The 22,544-nt window shown below is 42.1% G+C and overlaps 1 protein-coding gene across 2 annotated transcripts in view; it reads left to right on the top strand.

Annotated features, from left to right (window-relative positions):
- TARBP2 (TARBP2 subunit of RISC loading complex) overlaps window positions 1–21,534 on the top strand; it is a 41,850-nt gene extending 20,316 nt beyond the window's left edge. For both annotated transcript variants that reach the window (XM_069758744.1, XM_069758745.1), the window contains exons 3-9: window positions 3,363–3,465; window positions 6,024–6,098; window positions 7,642–7,714; window positions 7,781–7,898; window positions 13,827–13,954; window positions 17,403–17,598; window positions 20,545–21,534. In XM_069758744.1, the coding sequence (XP_069614845.1) occupies window positions 3,363–3,465; window positions 6,024–6,098; window positions 7,642–7,714; window positions 7,781–7,898; window positions 13,827–13,954; window positions 17,403–17,598; window positions 20,545–20,702 (851 nt within the window). In that variant the 3' untranslated portion in view covers window positions 20,703–21,534. The remainder of the gene's footprint in view (window positions 1–3,362; window positions 3,466–6,023; window positions 6,099–7,641; window positions 7,715–7,780; window positions 7,899–13,826; window positions 13,955–17,402; window positions 17,599–20,544) is intronic.
- Window positions 21,535–22,544: the final 1,010 nt, after the last annotated feature.

The following is a 22,544-nucleotide window of genomic DNA, read 5'->3' as shown; positions in this document are numbered from 1 at the left end:
TATATATATATATATATATATATATATATATATATATATATATATATATATATATATATACACATACACATATATATACATATACATATACATATACATATATATACATATACATATATATATATATATATATATATATATATATATATATATATATATATATATATATATATATATATATATATACATTATTTTTTTTGTGGTTTTTTTTTTTTTTGGGGGGTTATTTTTTGCATTTTGTTCTGTTTTTTTTCTCTCACGGGTATTGGAGTTGTATGTGGGACATAGACAAAAGATTATCTCTTTATTTAGGGATTGTAAGGGACCCTAGGGTCAGCCGTCGTTGAGTGGGGGCGCCTACCGCAGTAAATTAGGGTGCCAACCTCCACTGTTAGGTAGTTGTTTATTTGTAGGTTCATATAGGGCCCACCAGCCTTTTCCTTTATTATAGGTATCTCTCAGGGCATGGTAGGGTGAGCCGTCGAGGAGTGGGGGCGCCTACCGCGGTAAATTAGGGTGCCAACCTCCACTGCCAGGCAGGACTCATTGCAGTGTGACGTAGGGTCTTTATAGGTACATTTAATACTATTTTATCTTAAATTTTGATAAAGAACGGTCTTTTTTAGATGTATTAAGTTATTTTTTAGGGATCCTTGTTTCTTTTTGGTTTATACTCACTCAAGACCATTACAAGAACAAGTACTCACGGTATGGGATCGGCATCGTTCGTCATTAGACAAGAAGCTACAGCTATCAATGAAGGCAAGAAGATAACTACGATGGTGGACACAGGACTACAATCTAAGAAAGGGCGTCCCTTGGATATCAACCCCTTGTGTGGTAATCACCACAGAGGCAAGTCAGTGGGGATGGGGAGCACACATGGGTGGAAGATTCTTTCAGGACAAATGGCTCGAAGAGATCAGTCAGATGTCGTCAAATTACAGAGAATTATACGCAGTTTGGGAGGCTCTCAGAAGAAACCGTTCACACATAAAGGACAAACATGTAAAAGTCCTATCCGACAATGTGACGGCGGTATCCTTTTTGAGACATCAGGGAGGTTCCAGACACAGAGCGCTTCAGGGTCTAGCGCAGAGAATATTTGCCTGGGCAGAAGACGTGGTCCTGTCTATAACAGCAGTGCATCTAGAAGGATCACAGAACATACTAGCCGACTGTCTAAGCAGAAGAAAGGTTTGTCCAACCGAATGGGAACTAAATCAAGAAATGTTCCAAATACTTTGCCACCGTTGGGGAACTCCCAGGATAGACTTATTTGCCACAAGGAAAAATTCAAAGGTGCCCAGATTTTATTCCCTCAACCCTTTAGACATGCCGGAAGCAGTCGACGCCTTAAGTCAAACATGGAACGAGCCTCTGTCTTATGCGTTTCCACCAATAGCACTTATTCCAGTAGTGCTCAGGAAGATTCAAGAAGACCAGGCAACAGTACTGACGATTGTACCATTTTGGCCAAAGAGAAGTTGGTTCCCATTGTTGGGAGCCATGACGACGGAAGACCCTATCAAACTCCCGTTATGGAAGGATATCATCCATCAGGGGCCCGTTCTACACCAAGACCCGGAGAGATTACATCTATCAGCATGGATCCTGAGAGGGACATCTTGAAATCCAGAGGTCTTTCAGATGAAGTAATTTCAACCATCCAGGCTAGTAGAAAACCTGTGACATCAGCCATCTACCACAAGATCTGGAAAAAATGTTGTATGGAAAGTGGCAGGTCGGCCGTGATTCCGGGAGCCTTAGATGTTCCTAGAGTCTTAAATTTTTTACAGGCGGGTTTTAACTTGGGGCTCAGGCCAAGTACGATTAAAGTCCAAATCTCGGCCCTCAGTACTTTCCTGGATTATCCATTGGCCTCCCACCCCTGGATAATTAGATTTGTAAAAGCCATCTAGAGATTAAGACCTACTTTAAGACAGTTAGCTCCTACATGGGACTTAAATCTGGTCCTTAGGGCTCTATGTAAAGATCCTTATACTCTTGAGGAAGACATGCCCATTTCAATACGTACCTGGAAGACTGCCTTCTTAGTAGCGATTACAACAGCTAAATGCGTAGGGGAAATTCAGGCCCTATCAATTAAGGATCCATATCTTCAGGTTCGAGAGGACCATATAATTCTAAAATTAGATCCAGCTTTTATCCCTAAAATAGCCTCAGCTAAAAATCGAGATCAGGAAATAATTTTACCTTCCTTTTGTGAGAACCCTTCTAATGAAAAAGAACAGGCTTTACACTCCCTGGATGTTAGACAGGCAGTATTAAACTATCTAGAGGCCACTAGCTCCTGGAGGAAAGATTCTAATCTTTTTATTCTATTTGGGGGTAAGAATAAAGGTAAAAAAGCTTCCAAGGCCTCAATAGCTAGATGGATCACGACTATAATTTCAAAAGCCTACTCTTCAGAAGGGATAGCTTGCCCAACAGGGATTAAAGCACACTCTACTAGGGCCGTTTCAGCATCATGGGCTGAACGAGCAGGAGCGTCCCTAGATCAGATTTGCAAGGCCGCAACTTGGGCCAGGGTAAATACGTTCTGTAAGCACTATAAACTAGACATAGTAGCAGCTCAGCAGACGACTTATGGGAGAAAAGTTCTCCAAGCAGTTGTCCCACCCTAAACGTAGTTTTCTTTGGTATTCTCCAATGTGCTGTCAGGGGGACGTCCTGGAAAATGGGTATTATATCTACCGATAATTCGGTTTCCAGGAGTCCATCCTGACAGCACCGTTATTTCCCCCCCTATGTATGCCAGTTCATATGCTGTAATATGTTTGGTTAATAAAGTTTTCAAAAGTATATCTATCCATGGTGTGGTACTTGTCAAAACACTGAGGAAAAGGGGGTGGAGTGAGTGGGACCTTTTAACCTCGTGTTGTTTCCTGTCCCTGCAAGGATGAGGAGGACGTCCTCCAATGTGCTGTCAGGATGGACTCCTGGAAACCGAATTATCGGTAGGTAGAATACCCATTTTTGCAATTTCACTTGGAAGTTTTTTCCTGTTTTCAAGTACACAGCATGGTAAAATCAATTGCATTGTTCAAAAGTACAACTCGTCCCACAAAAAACAAACCCTCACATGGCCATATTGATGGAAAAATAAAAAAAAGTTATGGCTCTGGGAAGAAGGGGAGCAAAAAATGAAAACACAAAAACAAAAATACCTCTGGTCGTTAAGGGGTTAAAGAGTAAAGAATGATTTTGCTACATGATGTCCTATGAGTGTCCATGTTTTCTGTCACTGTCCTCTTGGGTCCTGGCATAGGGGAAACCATAGCAGGAAATAATGGATATATTGGCTCATAAGTTACTTTTTATGCCATTTCTGTCCTCAGGTCAGGGACCTAGTAAGAAAGCGGCGAAGCACAGGGCGGCAGAAGTGGCAATCTCCCTTCTCAAGAGCGGGGCTATGTTTGCAGCAATTATTGAGGAGAACAGGTGAGGATGGATAGATGGGTTATTCAAAGAGGACCTGTCACCAGGTCAAAATTGGTCGGTAATTGATCTTGTTTTATTCCCGCCTCTCCACTGAGTACCGTATTTTCCGGTGTATGAGATGACTTTTTAACCCCTGAAAATCATCTCAAAAGTCGGGGGTTGTCTTATACGCCGGGTACAGCGTGTGCAGGGAGCGGTCCTGGATGGTTCTCAGGGTCTGGAGGAAAGGAGACTCTCCTTCAGGCCCTGGGATCCATATTCATGTAAAAAAAAAAAAGAATAAAAATAAAAAATATGGGATATACTTGCCCTCCGACGGCCCCCGACTCTCAACGATGCAAGCGGTGGCCTCCGTTCCTAAGGATGCATTGAGCGAAGGACCTTAGATGACGTCACACGACCGCGACGATCGTCTTGGGTCCTTCGCTCAATGCATCCTTAGGAACGGAGGCCACCGCTGAGAGCCGGGGGCCGTCGGAGGGTAAGTATATCCCATATTTTTTCTTTTACATGAATATGGATCCTTTCCTCCAGACCCTGGGAGCCATTCAGTTTAAGGTCAATGGTACTAAATACTAATGAGATGTATGTAAAGTTTTGGCTTTACAGTAAGTAATAATGCCTTAATACATTCTTTCTCTCTCATTCTGGCATTTGGCAAATATTAATAATTATGGTAATCCTAATTGACCTAAAACGGGAAAGGTTTATTCTGATTTCATGTCCGATATTGAGAAAAACTTGCAGATGTGTCTTTTTATATAGTGTATGTAAACTTCTGGTTTCCACTGTAATGTGTATATATGTGGCCACAGCTTTCCGTCTTTGTTTATAGCAGTCAATAATTCGGTGGGTGCAATGATGTTTTCATATTATCAGCAGCACATCACCCCATGTAAGCAGGAGATGTGCTGCCGAGTGTGACATTCTGTGGGCACGGAGCAATTCGTAATCAGTCTGTGAGCGCAGAGTGTCTCACTGACTATATGGAGCAGTACACAACCGCAGTTTGGCTTCCATATAGCCAGTTGGCTGTTTGGCCCAGTGCACAGCATGGTACAGATGTTATTGGAGCTGCACATCTTGCAAAGAGTAGACACGTTTCTGTTCCTTTCACAAACTCTTAACTTTACACCGTTATTCAAGAAAAAGAAAACCGCAAAGGCCATAAGAAGGGGGATCACCAGGCAGCAAGGATTTATGCAGAAAACACAGCTTTATTAAGTTGAAATACACGACAAAAGGAAAGCTAAAAACATCTAAAAACAGATAACCATGCCTAAAATAAGGCAAGTGCCACAGGGTGAAGCCCTGATGAAGCCACCGCTGTGGCGACACGCGTAGGGTATATGCTCTCTTTTTTAGTGCCTGTTTCTATTTAGATTGGCTTATTATACCCAATCTCTCTGTGGGGGAAATGGCAAGCTGGCATGCTTTGTACATAGGGAGCGGCTTCATTTAGTATGCTATAATATTGCTCCATGCACAATCTGGTCTATTTTGATCATTTGAGCTTTTAGGGCTATTTTGTCTGGTCCTTACTTGTCACTGAGTGTGACTTATATTTGCTAGTGACCGATAGTCTAATGTTATATCCAGAAGCATTTAAGATATGGTTTTTTGTGCATTTATTTGTGTACTATGCTAGCTTATTTATAGGTTTTTCTGGTGTGCTTAGAACTGATATATTGCATGTATTATATCCTTGTGCATTTCCAGTTCACTATATGTGACTCCTAGGGCATGTATTGTTCATTTAATATTACCTGTTTTGTTACTACACACTTGTAGTTGGTACATATGCTGTCCATATAGGAGTCTGCAATATTTTTTGCATGCATGTCACTTTTTTCCCCCCTTATGTTGTATGTTATGTAGGCACTTGCCTTATTTTAGGCATGGTTATTATCTGTTTTTAGATGTTTTTAGCTTTCCTTTTGTCGTGTATTTCAACTTAATAAAGCTGTGTTTTCTGCATAAATCCTTGCTGCCTGGTGATCTCCCTTCTTATGGCCTTTGCTGTTTTCTTTTTCTTGTATATGTGTATATTCTAAGGTCAGGGTTGGATCCCAGTGTTTTACATTATGTGGTGCCCCCATACCTTTAGTTTTACACCGTTATTTAGCATTAAAAAAATGGGGCCTGCCATGTGTGACTCTGGTGGCTTTTATGCCGTCTTAGCCACACTTTTAAAACAGACCATAGTTCTGAATGGCTTCAGTTTTCTGGACTGGTTGAAGCCACGTTTTGATCAGTAAGGCCTTATTGTCATCTCTGATTCCGGGGATGGGGTACATGAATGTCCCAATGGTCGGCCCAGGCATTGGTTTGGATGAGACACTGGACCACGACACGTAGTATAATATGGTGGGGGTGGCCGAATATGCTCTATTTTATTGTCACTTTTCTGTTTTATGGATAATTCACCTAAAATGATGAAAACTGGTTTGTTACAAGATGAATTGATAATGGATGGTACAATTGAATATTGCATGTTTCTTATGACACTAGAAAATGATGCACTCACTGGTATGTACGTATCTTTCTATCATGTATAGTACCACATTCACGGAGGAACCACCCGAAGAAATAATACTAAAGACAGAGACGTCGCCACCTCCACCTATATCGAGGTAAATCCTTCCCAATAAGAAGCGAGCAGTGATGGCTCTTGTCCTTTCACACAGTGGAACGAATCACAATGTGACTTTGCTTTTGTGTATTTTTTATTTTTTTTTAAATTGTGTTTCCAATGTTTAGTGAGTAAATCAGGGATAATAACTACTATCTGAATATTAAAAGTCCATATTATCCCCCTTAAAGATCCTTGCCATCTGACTTGGGATAAGAAGCCAAACCAGAAACTCCATTTGCAGACACATGTTTTGTGCTCCTCATCAGCACAAAGCAGGAGAACGGATTTGGATGGATGAGAGGCCTTCTTATGCTCTCTTGGATTTTTTTTTTTTTTCCACAAGGAGAAACTTGACCCATTAGACCTCCTATCACAGACCTCTCATCCAGCCAAACCCGTTCTGCTTTGCACTGATGAGGGGCAATCACTCCTGAAACGCGTGTCTGCGAGTGGAGTGTCTGGATTTTTTTAACCTACGTCATGTGGCAATGCTCATTAGAGGGTCGATATTGACTTTTAGGATTGCTACCTCCAATAGGTGGCACTAGAGTTCCTCTCCTTTTTTTTTCTCTAAGAGGCTATTTGCATTTTTTCAAAAGGAAAAAAGTGTGAATAAATTGATAACTGGGAGGTACTAGTTGGGGGCGTGTCACTACGTAGTCTGGCAGTGTCCAATCAGTGTCAGTGTAGGGACATGCCTCTTTGACAAGGGGAACGGTAACACCCCTTTGTCAATCTATTCATAAATATTTATATGCTATAACAGTGACCCCCCCGCAATGCATCGTTATAGGAAAAGAGAGCCTAGAATTGTTATTTCATGGGAAATACGAGTACTTTGTTAGACCTGTCAGGGGAGGGTCAGCAGGTTCTCTTTAGCCTCTAATGGGCTTGTCACCTTTTTAGAGGGTGATTATTTAATTTTCTCTTAGTTTTTATTTATTTTGCAGAGCAAATGATTCAATAATAATTAGCTAAATATTTATTGTTTCATGGTGAAATCCATGCTGAATGGCTGATCCTATTGACTGATTTCAGGCACTGCCCTTTCCAATCTAAAATCCACTCTAAGGACCCTAAATACAATGACTTGCTTTTTAAGTTGGCCTCACCTCAGCGCGCGCTCTCACAGCTGAAACCCAATGCAGTGAGACATTGTGTGGATGGGCTTGCCTCCATTGTAATGTTGGGGGTGACGTGTTTGTTCCCTGATTGGATAATGTGAGATGAGTTCATTGTGCATGGAGGGGGACAGGGTGAGCTGTGACACATTGTGAATGGTGGATCCTATGTAATCCTGCCTTTGGTGACAGTACGATGACTGCTGTAAATGATCTCTACAGCATAGGAAGGGTCAGCTTGGTATTAGACTTGAAAATTGCTGGATTTCAGATTTGTGTTTTTGCTATAGCTTGGTGATATGGAAAGCATAAAAAAAAAAAAAAAAAAAAGAAAATACCTTGAACATAAAATTTTGATGTAACTATAGTTGGTTTTTGGTGATTTTCTGATGACCCGTTCCTTTTACTGTCTTTGTTTAGGAATCACAGCATTGACATGAAGCCGCCTTTGTCTGCACAGCAGTCGGATGGGAATCCTGTGGGGGCCCTTCAGGTAAAGCCTCTCCTGCCTTCATTGTGATACATTGTTCCTTTTGTTACATCTTTTTTGGTTTGTTAGGAGCTTGTGGTGCAGAAAGGCTGGAGGCTTCCTGAGTACACGGTAACCCAGGAGTCCGGACCGGCACACAGGAAAGAGTTCACCATGACCTGCCGGGTGGAGCGGTTTCTAGAGATTGGTACGTAATCTCCGCACCAGGGAGTCCAGATCGGCTTATTAATACGGGTTGGACGGAGGCGTCTGACTTTGATTGCAGTTCAGAGAGCTTGTGTTCTAGTAAGGCTGTAACCTTGGCACACTGCATATGACGTGTATTACACTATATGCAGATTGCCTCTTCAGAGGAGTAGAGGGCTTGAACTCTATAGCGCCTCCTGTTGGAAGCAGCGATCCTGCAAGTCAATATCGTCCCTTTAATAAGTCTTGAAATGTGACGTAGGTTAAAAGCCAAATCAGAATCTGTTTGCAAACACGGTGTTTCAGGGTATTGCCCCTCATCAGTGCAAAGCATGAGAACTGATTTGGCTATGTGTATTACTCTAGTGACTTACCGTATATACTCGAGTATAAGCCGACCCGGGTATAAGCCGACCCCCCTAATTTTGCCACAAAAAACTGGGAAAACTTAATGACTCAAGTATAAGCCTAGGGTGGAAAATGCAGCAGCTACCGGTACATTTCAAAAATAAAAATAGATACCCCGTGGGACAAACAACTTGTTGAAACCATTATGCAGAGGAAGTTTGACTGGTGGCCTCATTTGGATGGTTTGTTTCCGCTATGACTGTTACCCATTATAACTTAATAGGAATGCTATTGTCACTCACCATGGTTCAATAAGGATGTAGGGTCATTATACCATGTCACATTCAAATGAGTGGCTACTGTAATTATGAATTCATACAGTTCTTTAGATGGGTTTGAATAGTGAAAAAGTCATTTGTTGCGGAGCTCCGTCCCCTTTTTTCATTTGAATATTTGGACAGATGACATATGCAACTTTTTTGCTCAAATTGTATTTGGATATCTGAATCTCGATAAGGAGATTTAAACGCAAAAAAACTATTAGAATATCCTTTTTATTTCATTATTTTTTTTATTTTTTTTATTTTTTTTTTTTGCAATTTTTGCTTGTTTTTTTTCTGGTGTATTGGGACACAGTTTTCAATTGCCATAGGGATTTGTAGGGATATCAGGACAAGCCGCCATCGAGTGGGGGAGCCTACCGCAGAAACTTGGGGTGCCAACCTCCACAGTTAGGTAGGGGCCAGTATAGTGGACCCGCAGGGCTCAATAGGGCACATAAAATATATATTTTTTTTCCTATGGTAACGCATTTGTTGTTGTGTTTTCAAATTTGGAATAATTGTTTTTAACTTTATCCATTAAAAGTTATATTTTAGGCATCTTTGTTTTTCTGGGTTTGTGATTCTTTCCTAGTCACCCTGGAGTTAAAGCGGGATGGCCACCTGCAGATGCAAGAGAATTATAAGGGGAAAAAAACACCGCTCCTACAGTATATTGAATAATAGTGTATAATATTATGGCATCGGTATCCAAGTGCATCACAATGCAGCTGCAGATCCTATAGTGGAGCTGACCTGTCTATATAACATTATAACTGGCGTCTACACAGGGGACCGTGTCCTACTGTAAATGCTATGTAATACTAGAGTGAAATACCCAAAATCACTATGCACAGAAATATATATATATGTGCATTTTGACATAAACCGACATTTAGGACATCAACTATTGCCCAATACGGGAAGGTTGTCCGAAAAATTTCCGGACAACTCCCATTATAAATTAAACCTATAGAGACCACCGGAGTATAACGCCCCAAAAATATCTTTCAATGTACACATAATAGTGAAAAAATATATAGCTTTATTGGAAAATATAAAACATCGTAAAAAATCAGTAGAATGATGGATAGTTGGTGATGACACAATAAACGAACACAGCGGTATTATAAAAATCAATAGTAGCACCTAGTAGCAACAGAGACTTTGATTCATGAAATGCATGGCCAAAATGTAAAGTCTAAAGTCCATATCATACATAAAAAAGTCTCACAGACAATAATAGGTCCCCAGCATTACCCCAGTTAAGTACAAAGTATCAAATTACCAGGTGACTCCATGTGTTGCCGCTAGAATAAAGTGCCAAGTGCTCAGAGCATATGCTACATAAGGTGCTTACCCATGTGGGAATGATGCCTGCTGAGTCTGTGACCCCGACGCACGTTTTGCAATATTTTGCTTCCTCGGGAGGCTTGTCACAAATGTAGCAGAGTTGAGTGTTTGTTATATTTCCTGTATTGTTAGATTGTACAGATGTAGCAGAGGCAAGCTTTCAGTTATTTTATCTGTATGGCGTTCATACAGGTCACACAGCGTTGAGGATTTTTCTCATTGTACAATGAGACTGTGATTGTAGAGGAGCCGTGTTTGTTGTACAATCAGACTATTTCACTATCTGACAACCCCCTTTAAGTGTTACCTATTCACGGCAGAGTTGAGTTTAGTATTGCCTATCATGGTACTTGAATGATGGGAGAGTAACATGCAGTGTTTGTGTCACATACTGTGTGTGGCATCCAAATTAATAAATCCCGGAGACGCAGACGAGAGTTCATAGGTGTAAACATGTCAGCAATTGCCCAATGAACGAGCAAAATGCTGCTGATTCATCGAGTGATTGGATTGTTTATGGTGGAATAGAAATCATTATTCTCAGCAGCACATCGCCGGTGTAATTTGCAGATGTGCTTCCGATACCATGATGTGTGTGGACATATTGATCTACTAGTGATATTTCTGTCCCCGTTATTATTCGTCATCCTGTGTAAAGAGGAAAACGAGCTCCAAACGACTTCATTATTGTCGATTGCCTCAACTCGGTGAATGTAAATGCAACCAAAATATGTCTGTGATGGTGCAATGTGAGTGTTCAGGGCCATACTGTCTAAAACTGGCCCTGTCTGGCAGTAATAATCTCCTGCTGATGAAACACTCATTGTATTGTAACAGCACACAGCCTAATAAGTGACACATCCCTGAAATCCACGTGTCAACTTGCTGCAGATGGTGTCACTGTGCATCGGTCAACTATACAACGCACTTTGCACAAGGAGAAGCTGTATGGGAGAGTAATGCGAAAGAAGCCGTTTCTGCAAGCACGCCACAAACAGAGTCGGCTGAGGTATGCAAAAGCACATTTGGAGAAGCCAATTTCTTTTTGGAAGAAGGTCCTGTGGATTGATGAAACCAAGATTGAGTTCTTTGGTCATACAAAAAGGCTACCCACAGTAAAATTTGGTGGAGGTTCCATCATGCTTTGGGGCTGTGTGGCCAATGCCGGCACCGGGAATCTTGGTAAAGTTGAGGGATGCATGGATTCCTCTCAGTATCAGCAGATTCTTGACAATAATGTTCATGAATCAGTGACAAAGTTGAAGTTACACAGGGGATGGATCTTTCAGCAAGACAATGATCCAAAACACCGCTCCAAATCTACTCAGGCATTCATGCAGAGGAACAATTACACTGTTCTGGAATGGCCATCCCAGTCCCCAGACCTGAATATCATTGAACATCTGTGGGATCATTTGAAGAGGGCTGTCCATGCTCGGCGACCATCAAACTGAACTGGAATTGTTTTGTAAAGAGGAATGGTCAAAAATACCTTCATCCAGGATCCAGGAACTCATTAACCCCTTCATGACCTTGGGATTTTTCGTTTTTCCATGTTCGTTTTTCGCTCCCCTCCTTCCCAGAGCCATAACTTTTTTTATTTTTCCGTCAATTTGGCCATGTGAGGGCTTATTTTTTGCGGGACGAGTTGTACTTTTGAACGACATCATTGGTTTTAGCATGTCGTGTACTAGAAAACGGGAAAAAAATTCCAAGTGCAGTGAAATTGCAAAAAAAGTGCAGTCCCACACTTGTTTTTTGTTTGGCTTTTTTGCTAGGTTCATTAAATGCTAAAACTGACCTGCCATTATGATTCTCCAGGTCAGTACGAGTTCATAGACACCAAACATCACTAGGTTATTTTTTACCTAAGTGGTGAAAAAAAATTTCCAAACTTTGCTAAAACAAAACAAATTGCGCCATTTTCCGATACTCGTAGCGTGTCCATTTTTCACGATCTGGGGTTGGTTGAGGGCTTATTTTTTGCGTGCCGAGCTGGCGATTTTAAGGATAGCATTTTGGTGCAGATACGTTCTTTTGATCGCCCGTTATTGCATTTTAATGCAATGTCGCGGCGACCAAAAAAAACGTAATTCTGGCGTTTCAAGTTTTTTTTTCTCGCTACGCTGTTTAGCGATCAGGTTAATGCTTTTTTTTATCGATCGGGCGATTCTGACCGTGGTGATGCCAAATATGTGTAGGTTTGATTTTTTTTTTTTTTATTGATTTATTTCGATTGGGGCGAAAGGTGGGTGATTTAAACTTTTATATTTTTTTTTATTTTTTTCACTTTAACTTTTTCTTTTTACTTTTGCCATGCTTCAATAGCCTCCATGGGAGGCTAGAAGCAGGCACAGCACGATCGGCTCTGCTACATAGCAGCGCTCTGCTACATAGCAGCGATCTGCTGTTCGCTGCTATGTAGCAGAAAATCAGGTGTGCTGTGAGTGCCGACCACAGGGTGGCGCTCACAGCTACCGGCGATCACTAACAATAGAGGTCTCAAGGACCTCTATGGTTACAATACTGAAGCATCGCTGACCCCTGATCATGTGACGGGGGTCGGCGATGCTGTCATTTCCGGCCGCCCGGCCGGATGCGGTAGTTAAATGCCGCTGTCTGCGTTTGACAGCGGCATTTAACTAGTTATTAGGTGCGGGCAGATCGCGATTCTGCCCGCCCCTATTACGGGCACATGTCAGCTGTTCAAAACAGCTGACATGTCCCGGCTTTGATGCGGGCTCACCGCGGAGCCCGCATCAAAGAGGGGCTTCTGACCTCGGACGTACTATACCGTCCGAGGTCAGAAAGGGGTTAAAAGCTACAGGAAGCGACTAGAGGCTGTTATTTTTGCAAAAAGAGGATCTACTAAATATTAATGTCACTTTTCTGGTGGGGTGCCCATACTTATGCACCTGTCAAATATTGTTTGAATGCAGATTGCACATTTTCTGTTAGTACAATAAACCTCATTTCAAGGCAGAAACATTACTGTGTCCAACAGTTATTAGATATATGAAACTGAAATAGCTGTTGCAAAAAAAAAACAATTTTTATAAAACATTAAGCTTAAGATTAATAGGGGTGCCCAAACTTTTTCATATAACTGTACCTCATACTGCCATCAGATTACATAGCAAAAAACCTGACTGATTTCCTTTAAAGTGAAGCATCCGTCCATAGGGTTGTCCATACATGTGGGCACAACAGCCATACATGGGGATTGTGGCGATTTTCAGCCTTGTGGATGTTGGAGGTGAAGGTCCTCAAACTTTTTGCCTTATGTGTACTTGCCATGTAGCCATAAACCACATTGAGCCCCCGGTAAAGGTGTGCAGTGATGGCTGTGAGTCTAGAGAAAGCAAAGCCTGCTCATCACGTTGATATTGCTGGGGTCATTTTTTTTTATTGCTGGGGAGTTTGAGGAGAAATCTCCTAAACAGAGCAACAAAGGCGGTTGTATACAATGTGTAAGATATTCTACAAATCCTTGTCACCCTGATACAAATTGATTGTAATTGTTGGCCGCTCTGCATTGACCCGATTAGTATTCTTCTAGAATGGGGATGTGTGTGAAGTCATCCTGGCAGGGGAGAACTAAAGTAATAACTTTATAAATCCTGGAGCAATATATGCCACGTTTTTATTGTGGAGTTTATTATGTCTGTCTGCCTTGGTGAAGTTGTAAAATACCTAGCAACTTGTGACATATGGCCGACAAACCGCGCCGTAATTAAGGAGACGCATATCGTGCTTGCCATGTTTTATATCAATGGATTTAGTTTCTTGCCTGGTATGGTAGACATACTTTTTTAACTGCATCTTCACTGACTCGCTTTACCACGGTGTTTTGCTCCAAAAAATATAAATACGGATTTTAAAATCCTTTATTTTTTTTTTTTTTCCAGGCAGTGGCACATCCAAAAAGCTGGCGAAAAGGAATGCTGCCGCCAAGATGCTCCTACAGATACAAAGGGTACCCACTGAACATCGGGAGAATGGAGAGCTGGACGCTGAGGACGATCAATTTTCTATGGTATCAGATTATTATTATTCTTACTAATAATATATCTTGTATAGCGCCACCATATTTACAGACATTAGCATCACTGTCCTCATTGGAGCTAATAATTTAAAAGCCCATGAACGTGTTAGTGTAGACAGATCATGCCTACATACAGTGGGTGAAATAAGTTTTGAGCACGTCACTAAATTTCTAGGTAAGTATATTTCTAAAGGTGTTAATGACATGAAATTATCTCCATATGTTGGTAACAACCCATCCAATCCATACAGGCAAAGAAATCAAACCATAGATGTCCATAAATTAAGCTGCGTGTAATGATGAGAAATGACACCGGAAAAATGTATTGAACACGCTTACTGAAATGTATTTAATACTTTGTACAAAAGCCTTTGTTGGTGATGACAGCTTCAAGACGCCTCCTGTATGGAGAAACTGGTTGCCTGCATTGCTCAGGTCTGATTTTTGGCCCATTCTTCCACACAAACACTCTTCAATCCTGAAGGTTCTGAGGTCATCTCCTATGATCTTTGTGCTTTATCTCCTTCCATAAATTTTCTATCTGATTCAGGTCCGGTATTGGTGTAGGCCATTTGTTCTGCTTTGTCTTTCTCTGAAACCGATTGAGATTCCTTGGCTGTTTGTCTGGGATCATTGTCTTGCTGAAATATCCGCCCTCGTTTCATCTTCATCATCCTGATAGATGGCAGCAGTTTTATTTTTTATCAAGAATGTCTGTGTACTTATGTCCATTCATCCTTCCTACATTTACATGAAGTTTGTCAGTTCCGTGTCCTAGAAAACAGCCCCACACCACGATGTTCCCACCTCCTGACTTCACTGTTGGTATGGTGTTTTTGGGGTGATATTGTTAGGTTGAACAATAAGAAATGTTCACTCTAGTTGCCTACTCCTGGCCTAATGGATATTGATCAGGTGCGCACTAAAGAAATAACATCAGGCAACACACAGTCGGATGTAACCTCTCCTTGATCAATCTATGGCTCAGCTCCAAGGCGCCTTTATTTAATCAGAACACAGGTTTATATAACCCCTGTAAGATGTATTCCATTGGTTAGTGGGTTGGGCAATGAGCAAGTCCGTGGGCGGACCCATGAGGTCAGCAGGGTGGGTTGGTCCATGAGGTCAGCAGGGTAGGTTGGTCCATGAGGTCATCAAGGTGGGCATCACTGTGGGTGGATCCATGAGGTCATCAGGGTGGGCGTCATCTTGGATATCAGCACATGGTGTGGTGAAACAGGAAATGGCAGCCATTTTTAGTGTCTTACTTTGATCTGAGAAAGCTTATGTAAGGTTAAACAATACACGTTATGGGTCGCTTCTCTCAATCTCTTATGTCTTGAGGTTAATTATTTGATCTTATGGCTCTCCTCAACAATATGCAGTGCCTTTTGGCCTCCAAACATGCTGTGTATTATGGCATCTAAAGAGCTCAATTTTTGCTCTCATCTGACCAGACTATATTCTCTCAGTATTTCACAGACTTGTCTAAGTGTTTTTAAACAAACTTAAATGTGCTAAAACATGATTTTTGTTCAGCAATGGAATCTTGCATGGTGGGTTGCTTTGCTTCCTTCGGCACTGGACATCTCTAGCCTGTGAAGGGCAAGATGCAAGTATCAGGAAATCCTAGGGGGAAACGTAATGTGAGTAAAGTGGTCCTATTGGCAGGTCCGATGCTGCTTGCCATCCCAAGAATACCTCAAAGTCCTCCAACTTTTGGTTCCAGAAGTACTGTATGATTCTGGAGTGGATGTTGGCTGCCTGACTTGCACCCCATAGAAAAATTTGGTGGGATTTGAAGGTTTTTTTTTTTTATACTAATAAAGCTGAATTTTCTAGATATTTTTACAAGTCTTATTTCATTTTCTATGGGCCTTAGTGGCGTTTATGCACCCATTTGTTTTTTTCCCTTTGCCTTATGTTCTTATATATTGGTATATGGCACAGGACTCTCAACAGATTTTTTTTTTTTTTTTTTGCAGTGCTGATTTAGTTTTGCATTACAAGTTCAAATCACCCCCACTTTTGCCCCATTGAAAATAAAACAAAAAATGCACATTTCATATTGCGGTGTTCGTAAAAGTCTGAGCTATCAAAATATTAAATAAATTAATCCAATCGGTAAACTGTAATGAGAAAAAAAAATCAAAAAGCTAGAACAATGTTTTTTGGCCTCGGCAACATTGTATAAATAAAAAAAAAAACAGTTGTGGATTTTTTTTTTCCCGCTTTAGTGTATCGCATGTTAAAATGAATGGTGCCATTCAAAAGTACAATTTGTCCCTCAAAAAACAAGCCCTTATATGGCAAGAAAAATAAGTTATGGCTCTTTGAAGAAGGGGAGGAAAAAACAAAAGCACAAAAAATAACCCCTCAGAAAATTGCACAGTGATGAAGGGATTAATAGACTGCAGTAGTAAGTGTCATTTTGTGGCGAGTTTGGAGAAACCACTTGTGTTGAGCTAATTTATATTGTCCTAGGCTATAAACTTTTTGCATTTACAATAAGTCAAATTTAGCAAATAAACCAGATTTTTTAGTCTTAAGGTACCGTCACATTAAGCGACGCTGCAGCGATATAGACAACGATGCTGATTGCTGCAGCGTCGCTGTTTAGTCGTTGTGTGGTCGCTGGAGAGCTGTCACACAGACAGCTCTCCAGCGACCAACGATGCCGAAATCCCCGGGTAACCAGGGTAAACATCGGGTTACTAAACGCAGGGCCGCGCTTAGTAACCCGATGTTTACCCTGGTTACCATTGTAAATGTAAAAAAAAAAAAAAAAACACTACATACTTACATTCCGGTGTCTGTCGCGTCCCTCGGCGTCAGCTTCCCTGCACTGTGTAAGCACCGGCCGTAAAGCAGAGCGGTGACGTCACCGCTGTACTCTGCTTTACGACTGGCGCTGACACAGTGCAGGGAAGCTGACGCCGGGGGACGCGACAGGCACCGGAATGTAAGTATGTAGTGTTTTTTTTTTTGTTTTTTTTTTTACATTTACAATGGTAACCAGGGTAAATATCGGGTTACTAAGCGTGGCCCTGCGCTTAGTAACCCGATGTTTACCCTGGTTACAAGTGAACACATCACTGGATCGGCGTCACACACGCCGATTCAGTGGGTGATCCAGCGGCGAAATAAAGTTCCAGACTTTCAGCTCCGACCAGCGATTTCACAGCAGGATCCTGATCGTTGCTGCATGACAAACACAACGATATCGCTATCCAGGACGCTGCAACGTCACGGATCGCTGTCGTTCTAAAGTTGCTCAGTGTGAAGGTACCTTCAGACGGCTGCTGAAAAATGTCCTATTTGAATAGGTTCTCTGAACAGGGACACTTACAGCGCACATTCGCGTTTCCTCTTTAGTCTTTCTAACTGATCAGCTTTAAAAACAGAAATGAAAGCAAGTGATGATTTCTTATATGTGCAGAATACCGGAGGGGGACGGATAGATGGAAGCCGGGGCCGAGGATTAGCCTGTACTTGGGACTCTCTGCGGAATTCTGCTGGAGAAAAGATCCTTCACCTGAGAAGTCACCCACTTACCATCCTGAGTTCTGGCTTCTGCACCCTCCTACAAGACCTGTCTGACGAGCAGAGCTTTCAGATCAGCTACCTGGACATTGGTAAGATGGGATTTCTACTGCTAGAGATCAGCACATATGGCTCGTGCCTTTTTACTAAACTAAAAACTTCACCAAATTCAGAAAGGGATTCTGATAAATGGATACGTTTATCTTCATCACTTGTACTTTTCTATAAAACAAAAGGGGTTAAAGATGCGGGTGTACAATCAGGTGGTAATGATGCAGGAATCGTCATAGTAGTCCGCCGTATGAGGCGACTGAGAGAAGTACCAGGTTTTTTTTTTTTGTTTTGTTTTTTTTTTTTAAATAACGAGCGCTGATCTGATCCTGTCTAACAATCGTAAGCTTGAGATTGTACCCCAACGCCTGAGAAACCAGCGCCCCCCCCCCCCCCACAATCCCAAATCTCTGAGGTGGTGGGGACGAGACCTTTTCTATCTCTTACAGCAACACAAACCATATTAAGGGGTGCACAATCCCTGCCACTCAAACCTGGGAGCCGCAGGTATCTGTAGACATGATGGCACCGGCCACACTCTGCTTCCGGATGTGAAGTGAGCGGAGATCTTGATCATCAGTACTGAGGTCTTACATATAATATAGCCAATGTTTTATATAGTCTTAAAAGCACAAGGCATTGAGGCGTTGGACATTGGGTGTGTACATGGGCTTAACTCATAGTTACATAGGTTGAATAAAGACCAAGGAAATCTTCCAGCCCTTTTTTAAAAGGTGTTATAGTATCCGCCATTGCTACCTCCCGTGGTCGGCATTCTAGGGTCTGACTGCTCTAACTATAAAGAACCCTTTCCTATTTAGCTGTTGAAATCTTCTTTCTTCCACCCGTAATAAGTCCAAATTTTCCAACCTTTCATCATATGAGATGCCTCCATCCCTTGTAATAATCTAGTTGTCCATCTTTGAACTGATTCTAACTTCTGAATCATTTTTCTTTTTAAAATGTGGGGCCCAAAACTGGATTCCATATTCTAGATGTGACCTTACTAGTGACTTATAAAGGAGTCATAATACGTTGGGATCGCAGGATTTTATCTTTTTATACATCCTAAAATTTTGTTTGCTTTTGCTGCTGCTTGACATTGAGTACTGCTGTTCAGCTGACTTGTAACCAGAATACCCAAGTCCTTCTCCTGTTCTGTAGTCCCAAGTATGGTCCCAATTAATGTATATTCAGCAATAGCATTACTCCGTCCTATGTGCTTTACTCTACATTTATCTATATTAAATCTCATTTGCCAAGTGTTTGCCCATTCCGTCATCTATTCAGATCGTTTTGCAATCTTGTAATGTCACGGTCAGATTTTAATATCCTACATAGTTTGGTGTCGTCAGAAAAGACTGACACTTTACTCTTACTCCCATCCACAAGGTCATTTATAAAGAGGTTAAAAAGAATCGGCCCTAGCACAGATCCCTGCGGTCCCCACTGCTCCCAGTAGAGATCACTGCGGTCCCCACTGCTGACTATATCCCATTTAGAGAACGTACCATTTATGATGACTGTTTCCTGTCACTTAGCCAATAATAAAATACCGTATATATACTCGAGTATAAGCTGACCCCCCTAATTTTGCCACAAAAAACTGGGAAAACTTAATGACTCGAGTATAAGCCTAGGGTGTAAAATGCAGCAGCTACCGGTTAATGTCAAAAGTAAAAATAGATACCAATGAAAGTAAAATTAAGTGAGACATCAGTAGGTTAAGTGTTTTTGAATATCCATATTGAATCAGGAGCCCCATATAATGCTCCATACAGTTTGATGGGCCCCATTAAATGCTCCATATTAAAATATGCCCCATATAATCCTGCATAAAGGGTAATAAGGGCCCCATAAGATGCTCCATAGACACATTTGCCCAATATAATGCTGCACAAATGTTATGGCCCCATAAGATGCTCCATACAGTCACTTGCCCCATATAGTGCTGCACAATCGTTATAGCCCCATAAGATGCTCCATACAGACACTGCCCCTTATAGTGCTGCACATGGCCCCATAAGATGCTCCATACAGTCACTTGCCCCATATGCTGTGGCTGCGATAAAAAAAAAAAAATCATATACTCACCTCTCCGTCGCTCAGGACCCCGGCACTTTCACCTGCTCTTCGTTCAGGTGCGGCTCCGTCCTCAGCACTGACGTTCAGCAGAGGGCGCGCACTGACAATGTCATCACGTCCTCTGACCTGAGCGTCACAGCCAGAGGACGCTGATGACGGAGCCGCACCGGAACGAGGAGAGGTAAATATCGCGCAGCGCTGCGCTCCCCTCCCTGTATACTCACCTGCTCCTGGCGCGGTGCAATCCCTGCTTCTCCCGGCGCCGCATATTCTTCCTGTACTGAGCGGTCACCGTTACCGCTCATTACAGTAATGAATATGCGGCTCCACCTCTATGGGAAGTGGAGCAGCCTATTCATTACTGTAATGAGCGTTACCATGTGATCGCTCAGTACAGGAAGAATATGCAGCGCTGGAAGAAGCAGGGACCGCACCAGGAGCAGGTGAGTATGATTACACAGCCCCCGCCCCCGCTCCCCCTCCCCTGCCGACCCCTGGGTATGACTCGAGTATAAGCCGAGAGGGGGACTTTCAGCCCCCAAAAATGGGCTGAAAATCTCGGCTTATACTCGAGTATATACAGTAATAATAATTACTTGCCCATCTGCATATAGTTTCCCCCAGTCCTTGCTTCTGTAGCGTCCGTATAAGGCTGTTATGTGGTACAGTATCAAGTGACTTTGCAAAGTCCAGATAAATCACGTGAGCCGCATTACCAGCATCCAGATTTGCACTCCCCTCCTCATAGAAACCCAACATCTTAGATAGAAACGACTTATTCGCCATGAAACCGTGCTGGCTATCAGTTATATTATTCTCTGCAATATATTTCTGCAGGTCATCGCTCTGTTTTGAATTTTTTTTTCCTGCTTTTCATTCATATTATAACCATTTTTTCCCAGATGAGTGCAGTTTGAGTGGTCTCTATCAATGTCTTGTGGAGCTTTCAACACAGCCCACGACTGTATGTCACGGTTCTGCTGCCACGAGAGAAGCCGCCCGGGGAAACGCTGCACACAATGCTCTGCAGTATCTCAAAATTATGGCCGGCAGTAAGTGACCCTGATGAAGAGAGAAGAACACAAGACGGCCTATGTTTTTATCAGTTACTTCAGTCACTCAAGGACTCGACACCACAAGAGCCTAACCCTAGTGTGCACCATAAAGCCCAAGGTCCTGGTAAACCGTGCTGCTACTGTAGAAACCTACCGCAAACTCATGATCAGGAGGTACGGAGGATGAGCTCGTGGTAGATTTTGTTTGCTGGGAGCCATGTTTTCCACCACAGTGTTAGCCGTCCGCTCCCGTCCTGAGATCCCTCAGCTAATGTTGGGCGGAAATACTGACCCCACATAGATCGTTCTTGGGGGGAGTAAGGTGAGTGTCCCCTCCACTCTTGATTATTTTGCATGGATTTCTATTTATTTTGCGTTTTTTTTTTAATTTTGACGACTGTTCCGCTTAAAGCGGACAAGTTCTCTTTTGTGAGCCGGTGCTTCTGTGGCACTTTGTTCAAGTATTTGTAATTTACCTCAAAGATCAGCAGAGCGGATGGAAGAAGAAAAAGGACATGAGATCTACGACCGTGAGCACGAGTAAACTGAAATTCAACCAGAAACTTGTCGCCTCTATTGGACACTTGAAAAACTTTTTAATATAATTTTAATCATGTGCATGTGATGACGGCCGCGTGCTTCCGTAACATTTACTGTACAGGACTGTGTTGAAACAGTCCTCATCCATTTTTTCTGGAAATAACTATGAATTGTTCTTAAGTTTTTTTTTTTATTTTTATTATTATTATTTTCATAAAACTGAACAATCCCTATGAATTGAGGTTAAAAAAAGCAAAAGTTGTAATTTGCTGGTGTAAATATAAATCCATATGTGGACGCGATGCATCTCTTGCATTACTTCAGAGCTTTATGAATGGTTTATATATAAAGGAGCTGGCTCACATACTTTTGTATATAGACAGAAAGAACAGGTCTCCAAACATTTGTTTCAGGAAGATGATCACTGGACAGTAAGGCTATGTGCACACGATGCGGATTTTAGTGCGCAGAAACGCTGCAGATCCGCACTGTGATGTACGGTATAATGTTAGTCTATGGGAAAAAAAAATAGCTGTGCGGAATTGCTGCGGATTTCAAAGAAGTGCATGTCACTACTTTTGTGCAGATCTGCAGCGGTTCTGCACCCCTCCATGTTAACATTCCGCAGTGGCCCAAAACCGCTGAAAATCCGCATCAATTCCGCATAAAAACCGCGGCTGCGGATTCTGCCAGGAGATGTAGGAAAAGAGGTGCAGAATTTTCTGCACAAAATCCGCGTGTGCACATACCCCAAGTGTTACCTCAAAAGCTTAAAGGGACACTGTCACCCTAATTTGGAGGGAACAATCTTCAGCCATGGAGGCGGGGTTTTTGGGTATTTGATTCACCCTTTCCTTACCCGCCGGCTGCATGCTGGCTGCAATATTGGATTGAAGTTCATTCTCTGTCCTCTGTAGTACATGCCTGCACAGTGCAATCTTGCCTTGTGCAGGCGTGTCCTATGGAGGACAGAGAATGAACTTCAATCCAATATTGCAGCCAGCATGCAGCCAGTGGGTAAGGAAACGGTGAATCAAATACCCAAAAACCCCGCCTCCATGGCTGAAGATTGTTCCCTCCAAATTCAGGTGACAGTGTCCCTTTAAAAAAAATCCTGCTCTTTTCCCTCTGGACACTGAAGGGAGTTTTCACAGGTAAAGCATTACTCACCTTCTCACATGGTAATTGGTATATGATCGCTGCGCGCCCTCACTGCTGACATCCATAGTGCGTCTCCGCTCCTTCATTTACTGGACAAGTGTGCTTGTTTATTATTACTATAGTACAGAGGTGTCAAACTGCTGCAT

The sequence above is a fragment of the Ranitomeya imitator genome, chromosome 3 (genome assembly GCF_032444005.1).
Source record: "Ranitomeya imitator isolate aRanImi1 chromosome 3, aRanImi1.pri, whole genome shotgun sequence".
NCBI classification, from domain to species: domain Eukaryota; kingdom Metazoa; phylum Chordata; class Amphibia; order Anura; family Dendrobatidae; genus Ranitomeya; species Ranitomeya imitator.
Note: the sequence above shows the minus strand (reverse complement) of the source record. Positions and strands in the feature narration are given on the sequence as shown.